The sequence below is a fragment of the Cydia fagiglandana genome, chromosome 1, assembly GCF_963556715.1.
Source record: "Cydia fagiglandana chromosome 1, ilCydFagi1.1, whole genome shotgun sequence".
Lineage (NCBI taxonomy): Eukaryota > Metazoa > Arthropoda > Insecta > Lepidoptera > Tortricidae > Cydia > Cydia fagiglandana.
The window spans coordinates 23,020,468-23,046,104 of NC_085932.1; the positions used below are offsets into that span (position 1 = coordinate 23,020,468).

The 25,637-nt window shown below is 36.0% G+C and overlaps 2 protein-coding genes and 1 long non-coding RNA gene across 7 annotated transcripts in view; all 3 read left to right on the plus strand.

Moving 5' to 3' along the window:
- Positions 1 to 25,637, plus strand: part of LOC134667803 (uncharacterized) — a 433,239-nt gene that overhangs the window by 95,362 nt on the left and 312,240 nt on the right. The gene's annotated exons all lie outside the window — the stretch shown is intronic.
- Positions 8,818 to 16,545, plus strand: LOC134666561 (neuronal synaptobrevin-like). Of its 5 annotated transcripts, XR_010098520.1 has the most exons (8): positions 8,818 to 8,988; positions 10,504 to 10,645; positions 11,495 to 11,573; positions 11,792 to 11,871; positions 12,189 to 12,240; positions 12,989 to 13,201; positions 13,721 to 14,808; positions 14,839 to 16,545. XR_010098520.1 is itself a non-coding variant. In XM_063523770.1 (7 exons), coding segments are annotated over exons 1-7 (450 nt in total). In that variant the 5' UTR covers positions 8,820 to 8,986; the 3' UTR covers positions 13,723 to 16,545. The 5 variants fall into 5 exon arrangements, 1 of the variants encoding a protein (XP_063379840.1); XR_010098519.1 differs by having other exon boundaries at positions 13,721 to 16,545; XM_063523770.1 differs by having other exon boundaries at positions 8,820 to 8,988; positions 12,989 to 13,081; positions 13,721 to 16,545.
- Positions 17,358 to 24,350, plus strand: LOC134666551 (synaptobrevin-1-like). The gene is made up of 7 exons (XM_063523751.1): positions 17,358 to 17,497; positions 19,071 to 19,251; positions 20,047 to 20,125; positions 20,200 to 20,279; positions 20,766 to 20,817; positions 22,071 to 22,187; positions 22,898 to 24,350. Coding segments are annotated over exons 1-7 (513 nt in total). The 5' UTR covers positions 17,358 to 17,495; the 3' UTR covers positions 22,900 to 24,350.

Here is a 25,637-nt window from a genome sequence, read left to right on the forward strand (position 1 = left end):
TAAAATAGTACATTTCGATGCTAGTGCGGAAGGTATGTCATTACTTCACGAGTACCGAGATATCTTGCAACGAGCCGCAGGCGAGTGGCAAGACTCGGGACGAGTGAAGAATGACATTTCCGCACGTGTATCGAACGACGTTTTTTAATACAGTTGCGAAAAAATAAGAAAAACATTGTTAATCGTACACTAAACAAAAGTGGTAACAGTGACAGCTCAGTTAGACGTCGTCTTTAAGTATATTATATCTATGGGCGTTTGGCAGCTATTCCGTTCCATTCAGTCAACTTATTAAGAACGGAATTTTCAATATTGAATATTAAAAAATAAACGTGTTATAATGATGAAGAGGTAAGTAATTAAATATGAAATATGTAATATTTTTCGTATTCTTACATTAACGGTAGGTTTTTATGCTGATTACGACTTTTAAAGGAAACTAATATTAACACTCATCAATAAGTAGTCGTGAATTGGAACAAGTATAAATTTAAAAAAATTGGAAAAGTAAAAAGCACTAGTTCGAGATAACCAACTTTCCGCACGCTAAACAGCTACGTAAAGTAGCACTTTTTGAGCAACTGTATTAAAAAATAATATTACCTATGTATGAGGTAAGTAATATGATATATTATAACTTATTTATATTTATTTCGAATAAAAGTTCCAAATAATAACTAATTATTTACCAACAAACGTGTGCTTGCATATCAGCGTCCAGGACCTCCCAAGGCGTAACTAACGATCTTCCCGAGCAAGACGTATCGCCGCCCGCGCCGGTATCAGGTCGCCAAACCAATCACTTTGCCAACACAGCTACGGCTGAGACTATTGCGACAGTACACTAACTAAATGATACAAAATTATTAATAAAAAAAATGCCGCTTGAAATATACATTTGGCTCATGTTATGTTAAAACTTGGATAGAAAACTTTTTGACATTACTGCAGATTCATTGTCGTAAGAAAAACACAAAGTAATTAAAGTAGACTTATATCGACCGGGATATGAACCGTGAGCTCATGAAACCCCGTTCATATCCCGGTCGATATAAGTCTAGTGAAACTAACCGTGAAATTCTACTACTATCGTGACGTTGCAATATTTGTGACAGCTGAGACTTACATAATTATAAGTTTTGAATAACAACGATTAATACATAGTTATTTGTTTTACAAGGGGGCAAAGTTGTTGTTTAACCGCTCGTGCTAATATTGATACCCGAGCAAGCGAAAGATTCCAAAATTGAACTACGAGCGTAGCTAGTGGTTCAGAAAATGGAGTCTTGAGCGTCGCGAGGGTTTCAAAGCACGAGGGTTAAACAAAATTTGCCCCCGAGTGAAACACATAATTTTTCACCACACCAACCCGAAGCAAATATTAAATGTAAAATATCAAACAAAATCAAACCAAAACAAATCCAAATGAATGTTATTAAATATTTATCATCCCAAATCATCATTTAAAAGTAAAGTTTACCAGCCAACGTAAGAAAACAACTCAAAATTTGCATTTGATTACTTTGCCTCACATGTGAACAAAATGCAACTTTGCTATCAGTTTTTGAAGTGCAAAGTAAGCCTTTCCGAGCTGGTGTGGTGAAAATATATTTTCATCACACTTGCTCGGAAAAGATGTATTTACACGTAGGGCTTGCGGGCGGGAAATTGAAATTTTCGCCCTAGGGCGGAAAAAATCTTTTCCGAGCAAGTGTGATGAAAAACACTTATTTACACGTAGGGCTTGCGGGCGGGAAATTGAAATTTTCGCCCTAGGGCGGAAAAGTGTTTTATACAGAAGTTTGTTTTTATTAATTCTCCTTTTTTTCCTTACAAGTGTGATGAAAAACATTGTGTGTGCCACGGGCGGTAAAGAAATTCCGAACTCGTGAACATTTTAAGCCCTCGCTTCGCGTCGGGCTTAAAATTGACACTCGTTCGTAATTTCTTATTTCCCGCCCTTAATACACAATGTACTATTTCAATGACAGCTACTATTCACAAGTCGCAAAAACGTCACTAGCCACTAAAAATAACTTTGTCCTCTCTTGATTGTACTTTTCTTCTTAGAGATTGTGAAGTCAATTAAGTGTCTTCGAAGTTTTCACTGTATATTTCGATTAATCTGTTATTACAACAAACGTATTTACTTACCAGTTGGTATTATTCGTAATTTTACTATTCCTGTTCGTATGTTATCGGTTTGCAGCGGCTGGTTTATTGTGAAGGGTGTTGAGTTGTATACATGACAAGTGCCGAGCAATTTATTCCGTTGGTTATGCTTTTGCAAACTTCGCGTAAGCGTAATGGAAATGGGTCTCGGTTTGTATATTACAAAATTATACCAAACTTATACAGTTCCTCTGGATATTTGTTGAAGGTGTTGGTTAACCAGATTAGACTAGAAGAATAATAAACGGCAACGTCCTTGACTAGTAACAGATGTAACACTGCCATGAGAACGGATGCCCAAAAACGGTAGTATGCACTAAAGACCTCTGATACAGTTTCCAATAAACCAAATCCGTTCTTAAATGCCATTTGTTATTGATCTGCATGATAAAATTTCAACGTTATGCCTATCTTCATAGGGTTCACTAACAAAAAAATTGTTGGGCAATGAATGACCTTTTCAAAAAGCTTTAGAATTGTTTATCTATTTCGTTTGAGAGGGACCGTGCACCCGCGCCTCCTATTACCGAAGCAGTGATAATGCTCTTGTGGATGCCGAATTCTGACTTAACGCCGACTTCAGTTGACACCACTTCGTGTCATTTTAAAGGTAAAATGTCCTGTTTGTCCAAACGTGCCATAAGCTTATGCGACTTTATCTCTCCGAGTGGAACATGTCACAATGAGATGTTAAGAGAACTGGTTAGCTGAAATATTGTTAGTTTCGAGATTTTTTCTTTGAAGTTTTTATTTTTTTATTATTTGTTAACAAACCATTTTGCTCCATTATCTTATCGGACTAGCTAGTCAGTATAAATTATACTTCGCAGGTTGTCTCTTAACTCTCTTATAAGCCAACAATTATTTAGGTGACGGAGTTGTGCGTTTTACTTTAAAGCAGAGATCGATAACCTGCTTCTGTTTAGTCAGTAATTTTAATTTCTTAGACTAATATAGGCAGGCACGCAGCTTTGCCTACAAAGTCCCGAAAGTGTTAAAAAGCTGCCGGTAAATATTTGTCTGTCAATATTGAAAGGTTATGTCAAAAGTGTAACACTCGGTTCAGAAGCACTGTTTGACTTTACATTATTGTATTAAATTCTGGGTAACCCCGTATACTACGAGTATTTTACATACTTAAGTTTAATTAGCACTTCATGTCTGATAGTTTAATTACAGATTACCATAGTGATTATTCAAGGATCAAACATGTTTTAGATGAACATAATTTTCATTATTTTTCCCAGTCATCATATATAATAAATTGTAATGATTACATGTGTAATTAACTAGTTTAACTACTTACTAAATAAATAAATAAATAAACTGAGTTTGGAACTAGTGAAATGAAAATTCGAAAAATGTAAGTATTTTAGTGCTTATTAAAAATAATATTTATATGAATAATATTAATATTTATTTTAGTATTTTAGTGTACAGAAAATATCAAGAAACAGAAAATAGATACACTTAAATAAATACTTAAATGAAATGTGAACATGTGTAGGAGTCAACACTTAATTATTTGCAATAAATAAATTTAAGACAAAGAAAGTAAAGCTTTAAAAATGTGGCACAATGGTAATTTAAACTCACTATAATTTATAACCTATCGCGTCGAATGATGATTTTTTTTATATGGATTAGCTGTCCATATAAAAAAAATCATACCAGAACTGCGTTCTAGTATTAAGCATCCAAGGTATTTACCTTACATATCCCTACTTCTATTTTCTAGAAACCCTGACAACAATGTACTGGAAGAACCTTGTAAGTACCGCGCGTCCTCCAGCCCTCAGCGCACGCGCACCGGCCCAGCACTAACTGCGCGCGTAAACACTTGTCTTGTTAACTCAAGCAGTTAACGAGGATCTGGCACTTAGCCGGCCGGCGATAACGCAGTGGACAAAGCCTGGGTGTGTTTGCGCCTAGTTGCGCCTTAAGTAGACTAATTGCTCGTAGAATGTCACCTGCTGACGTGTGCCGATTTGAATTTAAGTTTAATATAAAATATCGAATTATCTACCTACTGTAAATTCTAATTGCAAATGTATGGAAATTATCCGCAAATAAACATGAATAAAACTGTAGATTCTAGTCAGGACAAAAGAATATATTTTCTATCTCACATGACATTGTCAACATCATCAAGAGAACATAGACAAACGCGGGAGGATACATACCATGAATGCATAGGTCATATCGACCAACTTTTACTGGAGATAATTTCAGTTTCGGAAATAACACAGGATAGTTTTTATTCCTATGGAAATACATACTAATTCTACGGAGACGGATCACGGGCAGAAGTCAGGATATAAAAATTGATTTAAAATTTACTGCTGGGCAGTTACTGGGCCTGTTCCACTGGGTAGGCCATGTACGACGTACGCACATACAAAGATGGGCTAAACTAGCCACGGGGCGGGTGCCACAGTGTAAACGCCGGCACGGTTGGCCTAGGAGGAGATGGCGGGACGACCTGGACGCATTTATCAGCAACTGGATGGATGCTGCAGTTAATGGGGAAGGTTGGAAGTCTTGGGGCCTTTGCCCCGCGGCGGGACTCGATATAAGCTATTTAAAAAAAAATACTACGATTTTAATAACTAAACGTAAGCAGCAGTCAGCAATGGGTGACCTGATTTAGGATAAGAAACAACGATAAAATAATAAAACTTCGTAAAACATTTATAAAAGTTTTCCTGTCTGCTGTAGTTTAGGAATATCATAAGCCAAAGTAGGGTATCTGATCACATGTTGATGTCCGTCAGTCTGGCATGCTTAGACGGCGCTCCAATCAGCGAGGTTCCGTAACGCTAATGCTCGCCGCGTGGCGTGCGTACGCGTCGTAAGACAATACGAATGCTTACCTTTTGTGAGCGCTAGTGTGGATATACCTCTATTTTATTAATTAGTATTTAGTACTAAATACTTTACTTTCATTGTTTTTGCTATTGTAAAGCGGTAAGGTACCTGTGTACCTACTTATACCTATGTACTTGTAAGTTCAATATTACGTTTCCAAGATATGAACTTAGATTTAGCAGCAAGGTGGACAGTTTTCATATCAAAAAACATACAACAATTAAAAGACCCACGGCATTTTATGGAAGTTTATAATTTTAATTAAGCCAGAGAGTAGCTCTGGTATATAATACATAATTTTCAAGAGTTGTACAAAAGTTCAAATTTCAAATGTTGTACCGCGGAAGTTTAGGACTGTAAGCCGGTAAAGCCATATCCACTTATCGCTCGCCGATGATAAATACATTAAATATAAATTTTATAAGGCCATTAAAATTAGGGCGGTCGGGCCGCGAGCAAATTGTTGTTGTTGGCTGCGCCGGCGCACAAAGGACGCCGACTAATCAATTGCCTCTGCGGCGGGCCCGCCGAGAACAAACCACGTAACTACACTTTAACGGATTTTGTTTGTTTGTTTTTAATATTTTAAATATAAGCAGTAAGTACATAGGAAAATATCAGTTATATTATATATTGATTTTTAGTCATTGTGAACATATACTTATGGACAATTTTAGAGGAACGCAAGAAAAGGTATACTTACTGGATTACGACACCTAAAGTAATTTCAAAATATATTTTTTGTTGCTTTCCTCTAATAAATTTGTCCATGAGTGTATGTATTAATTAATTATTTTTTATTTTATTAATATTAATTAATTAATATAATAAAATGAATCTATCAGAAAGTAGTTTTTAATTCGTTGTTTTTAAATTTGGTGCATACCTATATGTTTCTAGTTAGTTTTTGTGGTGAAGCTGAAGACAACCACTGAAAATATTCCCATATTCATAGGTACCTACTGATTTTTATTAGAATAGATGAGATGAGATATTTAATTAGATACTTTACCTATAACGTCATAAAAGTAATGAAAGTGCATATTTAGATATGTATGAATTAATTAAACATTTCATTACATAACTTTAAAACATTGCTATCATATTAAAGTTACTTAATTGTCTAATAAAACTAGGTGTTAACTAAGCACTTTTCTATTAATTCCTAACATACACTATTTTACCACACCTTATGCATCGTACTGAGATTCTCATTGCCGGCTCTTCATTTATTTTATTAGCAGGACTTGGAGGCATTATAAGTCACTCGCCTAATACGTTTATTTATTTGTAGTGTATCTTTAATTACAGTGTTTAAGGCTTTTAAGTATGAGCGTCGATGCGTGGGAGCGGGGCGGGGACTCTACAAATCGGATTGATCGCTTTGCCCACTGATTAATATGGCACTACTTTTTATATCGGCTTGTGTTGATCCCTTATTACCTGTGCCAAGTAAAGATGCGTTTACTGGAGCAGCCGGCCTAGCCAAGGTTACAATCGCTATCGCTTCGACAACGAAAAGCTTTATGTCTCTATATCACTCTTCCATATTAGTGCGATAGTGACAGTTGCGTTTCGATCGCTTCGGAGCGTGAGAGATTGGCATCTTGGCTACGCGGCCAGGGGGCCGATTTTTAAAATTCGATCGTTCGATTTCGACGCTCGAAAACCGGTGGAAAACGGCGAAATGCTATTTTTGAAATACGAGCGATAGAAATTGGGAATCTAGTGGTATTGACTACTCGTTTTCAATTCTATTAATTAGTAGAATTTAAATGCCTGGTGGAGATACTATTGAACAAAATACACGAAATCGAGCGGTAGAAGTTCAAAAATCGGCCCCCAGGTACGTAGTTAATTGATGATGAGTTGATGAGTGATGCCGCACAATTGTTAAGATGCAGCTTGCAGGCTTAAAGTTCCGGTCTTACCGCCTGATTTCTGAAAAAAAAATATATATGCGACGTAAATGAAAGTGCAGAACATCTTAATTTACTAGCATTAAAATTAGTGCACTGTTCTGGATTTTCTAAGCAAATATTGGGGTAGGGGGCATTTCTTTTACTTCAATCGCACAACCATAAAACGTAAATCTAAAACTAATGACTAAATACAAAACGTGTGGACGCTAGATGATATTGACGCCAATATAATATCTGACTAAATTGTCAATTTGATGGACCCGTCTGGACGCCCACTTACTACGAACTAGTTGGCAAAAGAAAGAAAAGCAACAGTTGGAGAAGAAGAAGAAGAAGAAGAAGGTTTCATCCTACGATATAAATGCACTTATCCCGATAAGGCTTAGTTTACCACAGGGGTTGGAAGGTCAGATGGCAGTCGCTTTCATAAAAACTAGTGCCTGCGCTAATTCTTGAGATTAGTTGTCAAGCGGACCCCAGGCTTCCATGAGCTGTGGCAAAAATGCCGGGATAAAGCGAGGAAGAACATGATATAAATGCACTTACAGCAAGTAGTGTGTTTTTTAGGGTTCCGTACCCAAAGGGTAAAACGGGACCCTATTACTAAGACTTCGCTGTCCGTCCGTCCGTCCGTCCGTCTGTCACCAGGCTGTATCTCACGAACCGTGATAGCTAGACAGTTGAAATTTTCACAGATGATGTATTTCTGTTGCCGCTATAACAACAAATACTAAAAACAGAATAAAATAAAAATTTTAATGGGGCTCCCATACAACAAACGTGATTTTTGACCAAAGTTAAGCAACGTCGGGAGTGGTCAGTACTTGGATGAGTGACCGTTTTTTTTTTGTTTTTTTTTTTCATTATGGTACGGAACCCTTCTTGCGCGAGTCCGACTCGCACTTGCCCGGTTTTTTTAATCTGCATGCCTCTGAATTTATTTTAACACAGTTTTGGTACCTATATTTTATCAGCCAAAAACTTAACCAAAACGTTATAATAATTGAGTACAATCTTACATGCTAATTTTAACTTGCAATTTTGACGAGAGAGTAAAGAGTATAAATTAAAACATTTTAGACCGAAACTGCATCAGGAAATGCTTCTATAAATTAAAATAATCCCAAATTACCTCACTGTTTAATAAATATATTCATGCACTCAGTGCTCTCATTTGCTTTTACTCGGAGAAGTCATTAAGTGGTACATTCATGCACAGTTCATTGATGCAGCACTGCACGTGTATGGGCCCCCGGACCTACCCCACGAGTGCGCAAGGATCGATGCGCGCTGCGCAGCCACGCATGCGTCACGTGGGGAATGGCGGACGGATAAGTGCTTACCAACTTGGGTAGAGAATGTTATGTTTTAAAATAATTAAACTTGCAAAATACCAATAGGACACAAATTTTACTTTAAAGTACGAGTATGTATAAACATATAAGTATGATAGTTATGATGGCACTAATATCCTCTTAGTTCCTTAAAGAAGGACACACAGAATGAACATGTACCTACTTATAGTCCGTTTAGTAATATTTTGAACTATTGCGTTTTTAAAATTGGAAACGATGTATACATACCTATGAAATTTCCGTGAATTGAATACTGTAAAGTAAAAAAAAAAACATTATTTTAATATATTGTACAAAGGTAACAGAAAATGTAAGTATGTACCTAATAGTTCATTAAGAAATTTTTAGACTAAAATAATTTAGAATAAAATCTTATGTTAAAACTAAAATAAATGTCATACACAGAACTAGTCGTACCCTGTGCAGTTACTGGCAGCAGGCTGTTAAATAATTATTCTTTTTTTACATGTTTAATGAAAACTCCAAATAATGGAAAACTCGTGAAACACTTGTGTGCGCAAGTTCACTGCGGCCGGCTTCAGTCGTGCTTTGCGGCAACAGCGCGCGCCTGAAAGCCTCCGTTGAAAGCTCCCCACCTCCCGCCTATACTTGCATACAAAAACCATCGGTTTCGGCTCCACTGATAAATTTTTAAAGAAGACTTAAAACATGTAAGTAAAATCACAGAAAGGCAAAATGCACGAAAAAAAAAAACTAGCATGAAGTGACACTGATAAACATACTTTATGAAAATCCACATGTTGAATATTTTAATAAAGAACTGTTGCTTCATTTTTTTTAAGTGCAAAAAAACTAACAAACTTTTTGTATACCTATACATATTAGTATGCCGGCTAGATTATATACCTTAATAATTGGATTTGATTTAGTAACAACAATTTTAGTCGTTGTAGAGTTTTAATTTTAATTTCCATTGGCAACTTTCCAATTTAGATGGTCTTGAATGAAAGCTGTTGCATCCTTTGCCAAAAAACATCGTGAAAAACTCAATATTGTGATACTTTAATATGAATAGGTGTACCTGTTGCTATTGTAAGAGGTTTTCTATGCCTTTTGGTAAACAGATTAACGAATAAAATACATAATATGTATATATTTTGTTAAATCAGCATCAAGTTCTTCATGATATTATCCGATATCTGATTGTGTGTGCCTAATAAAATAAAATAAAAATTGCACCTACTTCATGTTTTACCAATTGATATATTAGTTTTTATTATTTAATTAAGTATAAATGTAAGTATATATTTTAAGTTATTAAAATAGGAGAATGTCTCTTAATCTTGCAAACGAATCGACTAAGTATTCTCGTATGACGTGGCTTTTTGTAAAGCAGTATATTGATTGGCCAGGTTGTCCTTAAACCTATCATTAAGTTTACCACAACCTGCTAGTTGGAAAATCTATTGAATACCTGGACGATCGATTGACAGCATTATGCAGATGTAATGTAGGTACTTATTGAAAAAGCCGAGTATAATTAATTTACACGGATACAAGTATAATTATCGATTTGTTACTAAATAAATTTACTGCTATAAACTGAAATATTTAATATAGTAATATGACTTGTTCTCTAAGTTATAAATTTACTGTTACTAAATATTGAATTCTTCAGACTTGTGACTGTAATCACCTGTTCAGACATGTCGATGACCTTGACCGTACACATTGAAAGCTGTCTGCATTAGAACGTATTGTATTGACTTTTGTCGCCATCGTTTGACGACGTTTACATTATTTTCTTGGTTCTTGTCCTTACTGACTGACTTATTTATTTATTTGTTTATTTAAACTTTATTGCACAAATTAAAAAAAAGAGTACAATTGGCGGACTTAACGCCTTGAGGCATTCTCTACCAGTCAACCATTGGGCTAAACAGCCCAACCTTCTTTTTGACTTCGTGTTTGCCAGACTTTAAGAAATTACGTAGATAATACGTTTGACACAAAAGCTGTTTATTTATGAATCGGCTATCACAAATACATTTCTATTATGAAAAAAAATCCTAGTAATTTTTCGTATCTTTAAATAGCTGTTTATGGATTACCTAACCAGTAAAAAAAAGGAAAGTACCTACAGCATTATCTGCTTAAATTGACGATTAACTAACTAAGTATAGTAAATCCTCAGTGATGAATCCTATGTTGCATACAAATTCCAGGGCTGCTCCAGAAGGACCCCCTGGCATGCCACCGACGGAGCCGCAGACGGGCCCCGACGGGGAGATCATCGGCGGCCCGCGGAACATGCAGCAGGTGGCCGCGCAACGTAGGCTTCAGCAGACGCAGGCGCAAGTTGACGAGGTACACATACACGCGTATTTGGGAAACGAGATAATCACAAGATCTAGAGACGATATAGAGATCAACTAGATTTACATTAGATATCGACTAGATGTGACTTGGATATCTAAGTCATAACTTGTCGAAATCGTTCAAGAGGACCTCCAGAATCGCGGAAACGTCAAATTTTACATATCTATCTTACAAATATCTTTAAATTATCCATATCGTAACTTGTTGAGGTCTAGTAGAAATCTAATTCATTTCTCTAATTCATCATTCAAGTTTGCGCTATATTGCGGTCAATTCTAAACGCAACGCTAACTACTTAATCCCTGCAGCCGATTATCCGTGAACAATTATTTAAATCTGTTTAATCATCACAAAATATTGTCGACCTGTCGTAAAAGTACTAAATTACATATGTCTAAGAGTACTCTAAGACAGCGCTAATAGGTAGTAAAGCAATTAATACTTAAATTGTACTTATTATCAGTTCAAATACTAAGAAAAAGACCCTTAGGCACTGGTCCCACCGCGAGCTAGTAAGCTATGAGCTATCGGCTATAAAGACGAACAAAAGATAAGCACTCCCGTGTAAATAAAAGAGACACGGCGATATTTATAGTTACTCGCCCAGCGGTGAGCTATAAATATCGCCGTGTCTCTTTTATTTACACGGGAGTGCTTATCTTTTGTTCGTGTTTATAGCCGATAGCTCATAGCTTACTAGCTCGCGGTGGGACCAGTGCCTTAACTTGTTATTTGATTTGGGCATTGTCAGTTACCTCAAAATCAACTTTTTCTGTCATTATCTTGTGTTGCTACGTTAAAAAATCTCTAACATTATACATTTACTTTATCTTCTAGGTGGTGGACATTATGAAAACAAACGTCGAAAAAGTCCTGGAAAGAGACGCGAAGTTATCAGAGCTAGATGACAGAGCCGGTAACTAAGTACATACTTATGCAAAAAGCTCTCCCTCTATAATTTATGCACTTACGAGACATTACAATTCAATCTCAAATCATCAAATCAAATCTCAAATATTGGAAACATTAAAATAGTTACAAAATTGTCAATGTTTTATGTACTGAAATTGTTTTTAATTAATCTACAGCTAACGCTCTCCCAGTGATACAAGTATGTAATGTTTTTCTATACAGATGCACTCCAATACGGTGCGTCGCAGTTTGAACAACAGGCCAAGAGTTTAAAGAACAAATTTTGGCTTCAAAACCTTAAGGTAATATTGAGATATTTTTAATGGATGTATAATAGATAAGTCAAGTACATGTCGAATGCTAAATACCACTATATTTGAGAAGTCAAAAAGTAATTCAATAGTCGACTTTCTGAAAAAGAGCACCATCTTTCTATAAAAATAAAATTTAACAGTGCCGCACTTTATACACTTAAAGTGGGATTCCACCAGCGTGCGGCACTCTGCGGCACACGCATTTTTGAATTGAATATACTTGTGCCAGCCACACAGTGCCGCACACTGGTGGATTCCCGCCTTTATATTTTCAATTATTTACATTATATTACATTTGATTACAGATGATGATAATAATGGGAGTGATTGGAATCGTCATAATAGGCCTGCTGTTTGGTAAGTCATGATATAGGTAATAATAATAACACCCTCAATGTTGTCCAGTGACCGAAGCTTAGTTAAAATAAAGTTAGATTTATTGAGCAGTAAGAGTTGAAACATAATACTTCTTGTAAAATTTTTATTGGTTGCGAGTTACGAGTATGTTTCATATGTCAGTTTCAACTCTATTGCCAACCCCCGCTATAATTATATATGTTATGATTGGCTGTAATGTAAATATTACTTTATTAGGTGTTTTGCAAATTTCCTTCCCAGCTGTTACTATGTGAGAATTTTCTATTGTATTAGAATTCTCATGGCATCTCGTCATACCTCTTTTTATACAAAATTAAAACACTTACAACATTATCCGATGCTTATTTATTTACACAGATTTACATAAAGTATTTTGTTATAAGATTACCTTTTGTTCTACGAGTATAATGGAGCTTAAAAACAGCAAACATATCCGTAAATATAACATATCAATTAACTTAAGGTTATCATTAGGTAATATACAAAATTATAACTAACATGTTAAGGTTTGCCCTGCTGCTTGTTTCTACGTAATTTAAATTTCAACTACATATTGGTGGCCGAAACAAATCACACACTTAACAATGGTCGTAGCATCTTACCCTTCTAGTGCTAAATTTAGTTGGAGTATAACAACACTATCTGTAAGATAGAGGGTAGCTGCTTCGTGGCAATGTTTTGCTTATGGCTTTTTGCAGGTGATAACATTAAACAAATGTTTGGTTAGTTCGATACCGTGGCACCCCGACTATGACTGGCATCCCAGCGGGTATATCGGGCATAGCCAGCAATATCACTATGTCCGCTAATACTATTCATTGTGAGTAATGTTAGTCCTTCTGTCTTTGCCACTTTGACTTCCTTCCTTCTTGAACTTACAATAATGCTTGCGCATGAATGAAGCTTTAATTACATGTTGCATGGAACTGGTAAACCCAAGGTGAGTAATATATTTTAAACACACATACAGATCAACATAATAACATAACATTGTAACGCGTACCTAGTTAATGCAACTTGTCTACAATTTCGGGTAATTAATCGATCGTAGTAGCACTCATTCGAAATTTACCACACAGTCATTTCAATTTTAATCTTTGTTAATATCTTTTTATACACTTTACGCTTTCCTAACACCTTTTTAACATTGTATACCTTCTAAATATTACTAACATAAACATTGGTAAGTAAACAACCCTCTGGTAAGATATGAACTCCGTTAATGTTATTTTTATGCATAGGTAATTATAATCATGTTTGCTTATTTAATGATATTCACTAACAGAATAACTAACAATAAGTAGGTACGATAGATGTAGGTAGTTACTTACATAAAATTGTTCCACAAGTTTTACTCAATTCAGAAGCACAGAGAATGCCCGTAAAGAAATGTCAGGAGAGCATTTTCCGGGTGTATTTCAAATTAATCGCATACTTGATATTCTTATTTATGTTTCAGGAAAATACATGTAAGTTATTTATTCATCGCGTCTGTTGGGTTCTACTTAAATCGTGAAGCTGTCTTCAAAATACATGCTACGTATAAACTAGATACTTTATATTCTACTATCTACTTGATAAATTAGGTAGCATCTTTAGAATCTAGAATACCTAAAAATGGAACAAAATTTGGGGTATATATCAACCTTATGAAATTCGTATTACTTAGATACTTAAAAAATTTAATACCTATCAAATTTGTATTCAAAAGGTTAACATGACGTTACCTAAAGCCAAACAATTTGAATGACTCTAAGGTACTAACTTTGTTACCCATACATACCAACTTAAGTACCCATTTTAATATCTATTATTCTTTTAATTGTTATAATATATGGGGAAGTAAAAAGAATATTAAAGAAAATTCTCAAAATTCTGCTAATATTTAAAATTTATTTGCGTGCCTTGTTCTAGGATACTATGTACAAGTCCTAAATAAGTGTAACATTTATAGACCGACCGCTTAACTGAGGCCTCGCTTGCGCGGTACGAGGGCGACGGGGTGAGACGACTAAGGGTAACATTCCATTTCCAACGACAGCTGCAATATGGTCAATTTTACTATGGAAATTGACAATGACAGCGACGCGTTCAGTACTGGTAGTGCAGCTGTGGTTAGAAATGGAATGTTACCATTAGGGTGGCGGGGAAGGTGCGGGCGGCAGGCATACGGCGCGGCGCCTGCGAGGACTCAGTTAAGCGGTCGTACGGTCTATAAGTTATGATTTGAGACCTCGCTGTGACGCTGCTTTAATTTTGACTCTAAATCGGCCTATGAATGCTCTAGAAGTTTCAAAGAGATACTTATATTAGTGAGCGAGTTCTTCCAAACTTAGTGGAACCTTTATCGATATTAATATAGCATTATTATTATAATTCAAGTATAAAAATAGGATTATATGAATAAACATGCTATTAGTTGTTTGTTAAACAATTCAAAATGCAATAAAATACGAAATGCAAAATTGTGACACCAAAGTTAGCCGAAATAGAATAACATGGAATTGAATTATTAAGTGATAGATATATAGAATTAAGGCAAACCCTGTTTAATATTTAGTCTCATAATATAACAAGTACAATACCTATAAAATTGCATATCCGCTCTTTACTAATTGACAAATTTAGTCGGAATATACAGGGTGATTTCTGGGTCGTGATCCAGAACCACTTTTTCTGACTCTGTAAATGACCCACATTATCATATGGTAGTATTTGATTAAAAGATAATTACTTTAATTATTCTTATTCTTCAAGTAAAATTAATGTTATACTAAGTAATTATGGTCACCCTATGACTTTTTACATACGCTGTATGGAAAGCGACAAGACGTCACGTTGAGTAGGGTCACCAAATTGTATTCAAAAATGTTTTTTCCTACTAGTTATCTGGAAAGTAATCATCATTATTGGTGATAAACAATAATTAACAACACCATTAGGCTCATCTTTGTCTGGCTCTCTTGCTCCACGACCCCGAAATCACCCTGTATAAGTAGCTGTGGGAAAGAGATGTGGACCTGCCGCCAGTTTATGAAGCCTCTTGAAGTCAATTATTTGCATGTATATGTTACACATTATTAAGGCTGTATAATGATTTGCTAGTATCAAATGTCAATTAGAAATTTATTTTAAAAAGTCAAAGAAATCTGTACTTGAAGTAAATTCATTAGCGATAAAACTTAACATTATTTGGATTAAAATGGACTGTATTTACAATTTTTGTGTAAATCGTAGGGGTAATTTTAAAGTTTGCTTTCATTTATTCTTGTGCCTTCAATTTATACGAATTAGATATTTTCACCCTCCCATGAGTTAGACGATCTTAAGGGGCCCACTGATTAACAGTCCGCCGGACGGTATCGGCCTGTCAGTTAGAACAAAATTTTGACAGTTCCGAACAACTGACAGGCCGATACCGTCCGGCGGACTGTTAATCAGTAGGCCCTTTAGAATTCGATTGTCAGTTAGTTTTGCAATTATTGTAGTACTTAGCTGTTATTTGTTTTGAAATATTGAATTATAAATTTAGATGAAAATTGTAAGTATAGATTAATAATATGGTGCCATTGACAATATTAGTTCTTTTATAATAACTGTGGAATGATGCGTGTATTTACTGTATCTATAAAATCTGACATTTTATGGTATTCTACAACTTTTAACTTTTCGGTGTAGTGCATATCACATAATATTATATATATTAATTGAGTCTACCTTTAAATGCACTTATGTTTAACAGATTATTATTATAACAATATAGTATATCAACTGCGATCAAATTTTTAAGAATACATATCTAGGGATATTTCTACTACCTACCTGAAAAGCCAATGGAAATTACATTTCTTACAAGCAATACGTTTCGAGGTGCCCCAAAACAAAATATCGAACCTAAATTTGTAAATACTGAAATACTTCTTTAAAACTTTTCGACCTTCGTGTTGTTTTTAATAACAAAAAGTCATATCAATAAACAAATTCAATGTTTTATAGAGTTATACCTATTTCTATTACAAATTTTTGATTCAACGAATAGAGATAAATACTTACAATTTAAATTTATGACGTTGTGATTGTACATATTTAATCTTGGACTTATTTTTGGCCTGAGACACTAAACTTTCAAAGGTGAAAACTCTTCTTATTTTTTTAATATCTGCAAAGCAAGGGCGTCATTTGACGACATTTTCATAGGTGTTTATTATAAATATGTAATAGAATACACGAAGTAAACAGTTTTAGGTTATACAATAATGTGATTAAAATGAATACACAATGAAAGAGTTGTTTTAATTATTCCTAGTTTCATCATGTTCAAGGTAGGTACCTAATAACCTAATTTTATTGAAAAACGCTTCACTAAAGAGTCAAATCTATCAAGGTAACTAACAGATTAATGAAAACGGACTCCACAAAAAAGCTGCCATGACAAAATAAGCGTTCAAATTTTTTGAGGGCGCTCTTTCGATAGTCATAAGGGTATACTACAGAAAAAACCGGACAAGTGTGAGTCGGACTCGCCCATCGAGGGTTCCGTACTTTTTAGTATTTGTTGTTATAGCGGCAACAGAAAAAAAAACATCTATGAAAATTTCAGCTGTCTAACTATCACGGTTCATGAGATACAGACAGACCGACAAACGAACAGTGGAGTCTCAGTAATATGGTCCCGTTTTTACCTTTTGGGTACGGAACCCTAAAAATCTGCTGCATAACTCTAACTAGACCTACTCGTATTATTTGTATAGGTATGTACCAACACTTTTTCAGTAATCTATACTTACATAAATGTATGATCAAGTTTAAAGTTTAAAACTCATAAGCATTCTCGCTTTTTTTTACACTATCTAAGCTATAAATTATAGCTGCAGTGTTCTTTAATAGAAGTATCAAGCCACTAATTTGGCGATATACACACATCACATCACTAGTTGAAAAATATAATCTCTATTACTTCGCTTTTAGCGGTATTGCACATCACTACATAAAAACAAGACCAATCCAAAAACCGCATTTTAAAACTACTGTTGCCCCATCTCAGTCACTCTATATTACCCTGCTGGTAGTGAAAGAGAAGGATGTAGTGGAGTTAGTTTTTCAGTGTATGTAGCCAGGGCCGTTTCAGCGCTCTGCGTCATTTGGTGCCGTAGTGTCGCCAGCCAGTCTGCTCCCGGTTTTCCTAGTTAGTACCGAACAGTTGCAGCTCTTGGATTACGCGGAATATACACAAAATGTAAGTAATTATGCTTTTACTACTGTAAAACCAGATTAACATGTCTTTTCTAATCAAATTTCGAGTAATCTTAAAACTTTTTAATGCTAAGGTGATTGTTGTCTATCAATAAAGTTTATAAGTGAATTTAAGAATTCCTCTTCAAATGTTTAAAAACTTATTAGGAAATTCGTAAACAGTTTTTAAGAGTCTCAAGAATTAATGGTTGGAATGGAATTGGGTAGCCTTAGAACATATAATTTCGTTGCAAACTAAAGTATGTCAAGTTAAACTGCAGTAGTTTTTGACGCATTGTGAAGTGAAGTTTTAGGTCTGCGGATTTGAGCCTTATGGGTTTAAAAACTGTCGTTACTTATATAGTTGGATTAAACTAAAAATAGTACATAATCATATAGTGTGTAAAGAAAACTTTGTTCTAGTATGGTGACGTCAACTGGCAATTTGCCAATTTTTGTATTGATTAGCGAATACTACGGTACTGTACGCTCCAATGACATATTTTCTTTCGGTTTTTATAACTCAATTATGACTTCGAGATTAATCATTCCTGAATGTTTGTCGGTACGTGAATTCATATAAGGGCTGGCCATTGTTACCTAGTATAGAAAAACTTACGCTTTTTACGTTTACGTACGACTTTTTATTCAAGGTTTTTAAACTTCACAAGTATTCCTAACGATTTTCGAACGGTGTATCCCATCAACTGTCGTACAGAGGTTTACTAAGAAATTAACTAACGTAAACTAAAATTCAGGCCATTAAAAACTTCATTAAGTAGATGATATAAAAAAGAAATAAGTTCTCAATTCATCGGGATGTTACGGGGTTCCATCGGGAAAATTCTTTTTCGTTTGTCATGCTCAGAAACTGGGTCAACGTTTTCTATGGAGTGTGCAGAAAGTAATACGTTTGCGCTCTAAGGCATTTTACTTTGACAGTACGTTTCTATAAATAACGATAATTTTCTCTTAGTTATTAATTGAAAGTATGCTCAAGAATAGTATAAACATTCGTAGGTAGTCATGTTGTATGAAATACACATGTATTTAACTTTCCTCGTGTTCGAAACGAAAAGTAGAGTGTTAATTCGGGTGAACGACATCATTTCAGCCTCGGAACATTGCGTTAGCTGCGTTTGGGCGCCAAACTACCTCCACTGAAATGAGTGCCTTTCATTCCATGATTAACAATCTACTGTAATTCGAGGAGGTACCACGTTAGTTATGATTATTCAGGAATTGTTTATTATTAGTAAACACCGAACCGAAAAGTGTATAAAATTGGTTGGTTTGGTGTTAAGTGGCCAAATATGCACGACCACGTATTGCATCACATATAGTTTGTCAAAGGACTGTCTCATTTCAAACATAGACTGAGAGAACTATACTATCTTTGTCTTACTACTAGCACCCAAAAGAAAAGGATGAGTATAATTTTTTTGTTCTTATTTACTGACAAATTTGGTTTGACCAACTATACCTAACCCCAATTGCCCCCAACCAACCACCAACCACCAACCACCACCAACCAACCACCCAACCAACTATACCTAATATTGTATTTATTATTTTAGGGGCAAAGACAAGGACAAGGATGCGGAAGCAGCGGCCGCTCCGCCCCCGGGTCCGCCGGGCCCCCCGAAGCCGCGCGAGCCGCAGTATGGCCCCGATGGCGAGCTGCTGGGCGGGCCCCACACCATGCAGCAGCAGGCTGCGCAGCGGCGGCTGCAGCAGACACAAGCGCAAGTCGATGAGGTATGTCAGCCATTCGCAAAGCACATAGCCAGTAGAACCGATGGCCGTTGGGGCGGAAAGGTTCTCGAGTGGCGACCACGTACCGGAAGGCGCAGCGTGGGTAGACCCCCCACAAGGTGGACTGATGACCTGGTGAAGGTCGCGGGAGTCCGCTGGATGCGGGTGGCGCAAAACCGGTCATTGTGGCACTCTTTGGGGGAGGCCTATGTCCAGCAGTGGACGTCCTCTGGCTGATATGATGATGATGATGAGGATACCGTTGTATAAATAAAAATTATTACACATTGCTTCACAATAGTATTTTTCACCTGTTATGCCGAGGGTTAACAACGCGGTGCCGTTAATATCGCAGTCAGGCCCATCGGCTGCTAGCCGGGCCCTGAAGCACACTGCAGCAGGGTGCGGTGGCTCCAGCAGACACAGGGTATAGGTATATCAAGCATTTTCTAATAAAACAATATAACGTCATAAATAAAGAACCTAACTTTACCTAAGTATGACGCTACACCGATACGGGATCGATTAACGTAAGTCCACTTATATATTACCATAAGTAGATTATTCCTAAAGGTACCTGCGTCTAGGTCTGTCTGTCGTGAAGATATTTAACATACCTAATATGGCTTCAAAGCCAGACACAAATAGTTTTTTTTTACTATAAAGCCGATAGGAAATAGAATATAACGGTAATTAGTTTCTTACAAAGAAAAAATGTATGGCGTAGTACTTCATAGTAAAAAAACAAACTATAGTTACAATATCAAATGATAAACTTTTTGTATGATATCTTTTCAGGTGGTAGATATAATGAAAACAAATATGGACAAAGTCTTGGAGAGGGATCATTTGATATCAGATCTCAGCGAAAGAGCTGGTAAAGTATCAATTAACTTTAAATTTTTAAGTTGAAGATAGTACTATAAAATACAATGTTATATTTATTTACAGAGGCTTTAGAGGATGGTGCTTCTGCATTCAAGAGCCAAGCGGCCAGTCTCAAGAACAAGTTCTGGCTAGAAAATCTCAAGGTATTATTGAAATAGTACCTAACTAATTTCATTGGCACACAAAGTCATAACTACACATTTCTGGGGCGTAGATGAGACTGTTGCCGGTTCAATAATTTGCAATAAAATGCCTAATACAAAAAAATTAATTATAATTACCATGTTTGTTATAGGGGTATTAATGGAATTTTATTTAATTAAACGGATGTGCAGACGTCTGAACCGTTAGGTATGTTAAAAAATTCTAAAGCTGGCATATAGTTGGAAAAATATACCATAGTAAACCAATCTGTATAATCATTGGTGCAATAAAGAATATTTATTTACCTACTTACTTACTTGCTTACTGTAATATTGATCACCGGGCAAACTCCTATTAATACCAAATTTTTTATTGGTTGAAGGTTAAAAAAAGAATTGAAAATAAAAATAACAATATTATAATTGAAACGAAACAGAGTTACCTGTCATTCAAATAAATAAACTAGATATTGTAACGTATTTCAGATGATGATAATAATGGGAGTAATCGGACTCATAATAATAGGTATTCTGTATGGTGAGTCGCTACGAACAATTATTTCTTGTTTAAGTAATCCCACCATTTTTTAAGCACAAGATTTTTCGTATCTTGGGTGAAAGTATAGAAAATATTCACTTAGTATTATGCGGTTTAAAATGGTTTCCGCAATTATATATATTAGACCTATCATCTAATCTTATATTTACACTTTAGCCAAACAATTGGAACATATAAATTTATATACACTCCAACTTATACATTGAGCTTGATAAGTATATTATTACCATAATCGCTGCTTGAAGATTTTATTCTTATTTTTTAATGACACACGTATTATATAATCACAATCTACACCTATTTTTTATACGTATTTGTAGTGTAGGTGATTATATTGATTTAGCATATTTGGCAACTATGATGTATTTAACAAATTAACAGATTAATTGCTAACTATAGCATTGGTTTATTGAGAAACCTTAGTGATTATATGTATGTAAGTAATCCAAAAGCTTTTTTAGTATACACTTTTTTACTTATGTGCGAAATCATCATTCTAAAAGATTTATACATGTTATACTGTGATAAGAGTGTTTAAATCTTAATTACATAATGCTGGTATCAGTAGAATCACCCAGTAGTCTTTAGAAATAATTTAGTGTAGATTATGGAGACAGTACACTTAATACAGAAATGTGGCAAAATAGGTTTTACCAAGGGGAATCTCGATTAAATTCTGTACAAATGTTATTTCGGCATTCGTGGTATGTTACAGAATTGGTGAAATTAATAGGAAACGACATTACCTTTCTACATTGTACTTTTTAATGACTTTTATTACGATTTCAAGGAGAGTCACCCAAAGTTTTAGTATGATAATCTGTGATGAGAGTACTGACTCCAAAATAATTTGGCTCGTTCACTCAGCGCCACTTACACCATTCCACTAACCTCGGGTTAACCGGTTAAACTGGTATTACCATGGTTACCAGTACAATTTGACACTAAGTTAACGGTTTAACTGCTTAACCTAGGGTTAGTGGGATGGTGCAAGTGGCCCGACACATTGCCCAGATGCCATCGGTGGTGTGAGATTATGTGTTTAAGGCCCACTTGCACCATCCCACTAACCCGGGGTTAACCGGTTAAACCTGGAGTTGCCATGGTTACCAGTACAACTTGACACTAGGTTAACAGTTTAACCGCTTAACCCCGGATTAGTGGGATGGTACAAGTGGTGCTAAGTGAAATAAGTCGTGGATGTGTGTAGTAGTAAAACTATTTTGTCTCAGTCCGGTACAGCGGAGGCGACGCCCCGGCGGCGGTGCAGCCGGCGCCAGCGCCAGCAGCGCCGGCCCCAGCCGCGCCTGCCGAGGGCACCCCACCTCCAGCACCCGCGGCTGGCAAATGTAAGCATAAGGGCCCCCCCACATCTAGCGTCTTTTGAGCGTCGGCGTCTACAACTCTATGGCCGCTGCTCGACGCAACGTCGACGCAACTGCGCAGCGACGTCATTTTCTATAGCGCTGACCAGACGCCGACGCTCGAAAGACGCTAGATGGGGGGGGGGGGCTAAGGGTAACATTCCATTTCTGACCGCAGCCGCACTACTATAGATCGACCGCTTAAATGAGTCCTCGCCTGCGCGGAACGGGGGCAACGGGGTATGACGACTAAGGGTGGCGGCCTGGCGAGGAAGGTGCGGGCGGGTGTACGCCTGCCAACTTCGCACATATGCACATATATGAAAACTCATGTTGTTTACATAAAAGTATAAAAAATATAGGTACAAATATGTTAACTGTTTTAAGGGCACTATTATTGGCTGACCCTTCCCACTTGTTAATGTCGAAGGTGCTGGCACTTTTGTTTATTCAGGTTAAAGGTTAAACATTATATCTCGGTTGCTTATTCAGATATAACAACCACTTTGGCACTGAAATCTATTTTGGTATTAAATATCATACTATACAAAAATAAAGTGCCTAATAACTAATAATATTTACATATACTCTTTTATATACCTACTTTTATAATGTTTCCTACCAAAGCTTCATGACATGAGACATTACCTACTAACTAAGGATTATTTATTGATCGATTATGTTTCTTTTTACAGAATCCTATCGGAGGCCTATGCTCAAGAACATGTAGCCAAAGCGTGCTGTTAATTAAACGGAACAGGATACTGCGCCTAATTATTTAATAAAAAAATAAGCAGTAATAACGACCCCAAATTAACTACATAATTTAATTTCAGTCGATTCTTAACTCGTGGAATCTTGTATTTTCTTAAAGATCATTAAAAATATTCAATTTGAATTTAAACTGTCGTGAGACATACTAACATTAACCTTTTAATTAGTTTAATATTCAAATTGACTTTCCAATGCTAGGAAATGCCTTAAATTGGGTACATTATATTACACAACGGAAATGAGGCTTAGTATGTGACGTATTATTCAAAATTATGAAACTAAGACCGTCCAGTTTCGTCAAAAATGTGATAAAAACGACAATAATTAATTGCGCAATATTAATTTACTACCGCTTCCACAATCGGTACGCAAACTGGATGAGAACTAGAGCTACATGATACATGAGTGAAATGTAACGACAGCTTCGTATGACCTTCACTGTGAGAACTTAGGGGGGTGATAGACGTATGAGCTATAAAATTGCGAATTTAAGATTCGCGAACTTATTCGTCCCGACGTTGATGACTATGATAACAGACGTACAAGCTGTAAAACTAACAAAATAAGCTCAAATGTCAAATGCGATCCGCTTCACAGACTGCGCGACAAATGAAATGGTGGCTCGCGACTCGCGGCGCTGACAAGCCAAAGCTGGCTAAAAGCAAAATTAAAACATTTCGACTGTTGACAAACTTGCCCTATGGTTTTAAATTAGAATGAGATATGGGTGAGAAAGGTCCTCAAGCTGTGTAAGTCCGCGATCTTACTCGCCCGTCTATCACCTTGAAGTGTACGTATAGGTAAGTACACAGTAGGCTATACAAGCGAGCGCGCGGTGCTACTGTATGCATTTTCCACTCGTATATTTTTGGGCAATTATTTGGCTAAAAATGACGGATCTTCCTGAATTTGGCCCAAACTTATGCCATAACAAGAAGTAAAGTTTTACAGACGAACTGTCTACAATTGGAGATTTTACATTTAGTTCTTGTCATCTAAGATTCATTTGCAATTTTACGGGTTACAAAACGGGTAGAGTAGGAAGCATAGTATTTAAAATTAATTAATACATAATGTAAATTATAAAATTGATAAAACTTCTCAACTAAGTACCTATATGTCATTGGCGTGTTATATGCTTGAAATTCAAAAAGGATACTGTAACTAGTGAGTCATGGGCTGTTTATTTGTACACCAGAATGTTTATTATTTTTTCCACAGGTATGGAATGAATATTTTAAGTTATAACTTATAACTTAGTAAATTATTTAGTGTAGTTTAGTTGAAAATAGTTATTTTATTACAATTATTAAGCCCATAGAAATATATTTACCGAGAATACAAATTAATACAGTCATTGGTTTTCATTTGTCACCAGATATTTTATTTGCCACCTAGTGACCCGCCCCGGCTTCACACGGGTTAACAAATTATACACCTAAGGGCAACTTGCACCATCCCACTAACCCGGAGTTAACTAGTTACACCAAGAGTTACTATGGTTACCAGTACAATTTGATACTGGGTTAACGGTTTAACGGGTTAATGGTGCAAGTGGCCCTAAGCCTAAGCGCCACTTGCACCATTTCACTAACTAACGGGGTTAAACCTGGAATTACCATGGTTATTATGATACTGGATTAACGATTTGCCCGCTTAACGAGATATATTATCGCGAACAAACATAAAAATACACAAACAGACAGACGCGGTGGCGGGGGACTTTGTTTTATAAGGTGTAGTTACGCACAAGATTTAAAATGAATGCCGACGTAGGGTAAAAGTGGGATAGATGCCCGGGGGTATAGTTGCCTTGATTGCAATTACTCTAGTTTCGCGAATGAAACACATGTTATTTTATTTATCTATCGAGAGACTCTGCAACTACATCTAAGTTGACCGTGTTGCATGTTTCTGTGCAATTGCATGAGACGGCTAGGTGCTAGGTGCGATCAAAGTTTTTGCGGGATACTTAAATATCCTCTTTCTCGACGGGGCATCTATCATAAACGTAATTTACATGGATTAGGCAACCATCCCTTATATGTAGAGGTCCGCAATAATCGCCAATACTCTGGAAATATCAAAGATAATGTTTATTCCTTTCATAAAATTTAAGATAATAAACCAAAGTACCTACCTGTTTTACAAATAATGGTAACATTCCATTTCTGACCGCAGCTGCACTACCGGTACTGAACGCGTCGCTGTCATTGTCAAATTCCATAGTACATATAATGAACAGAAGTGCATCTATCGTTGGAAATACACCAATACACCTTAAGGCGTCTTGCTTTTTGTACTAAGATATTAAGTTATTTCAAACAGTGGGGCATCTATCCCTCTAACCCTATCTGTTTAAATAAGTTGCTAAGCTACCAAAACCAATCGTTTATTCTCATATTTGACAGCTATACATATATTCTACGATGAACTACCGTTACCTAGTTTGCGTTTGTAACAGCGCCATCTTTTAGGAAATAAGGACATCAATCTATATCGTCTCGAACAGTATCTTATGTAGTTATAACCTCTTTATCTATATCATTCATTATTTTTATTACCTGAAATTATATTAGAATTTCTAGTAACCTAAGCAAATATTTTTTACAAGTGATTCGTTCCGATTGTGTTGTATTGTATCTAAAACATAAATGGTAG

Excerpts from the sequence above, each read along its gene's own strand:
- LOC134666561 (XM_063523770.1), top strand. Across the intron at positions 10,646-11,494 it reads CGCAGGCGCAAGTTGACGAG|GTGGTGGACATTATGAAAAC; the intron begins GTACACATACAC and ends TTTATCTTCTAG. Across the intron at positions 11,574-11,791 it reads AGAGCTAGATGACAGAGCCG|ATGCACTCCAATACGGTGCG; the intron begins GTAACTAAGTAC and ends TTTTCTATACAG.
- LOC134666551 (XM_063523751.1), top strand. Across the intron at positions 19,252-20,046 it reads CACAAGCGCAAGTCGATGAG|GTGGTAGATATAATGAAAAC; the intron begins GTATGTCAGCCA and ends ATATCTTTTCAG. Across the intron at positions 20,126-20,199 it reads AGATCTCAGCGAAAGAGCTG|AGGCTTTAGAGGATGGTGCT; the intron begins GTAAAGTATCAA and ends ATTTATTTACAG.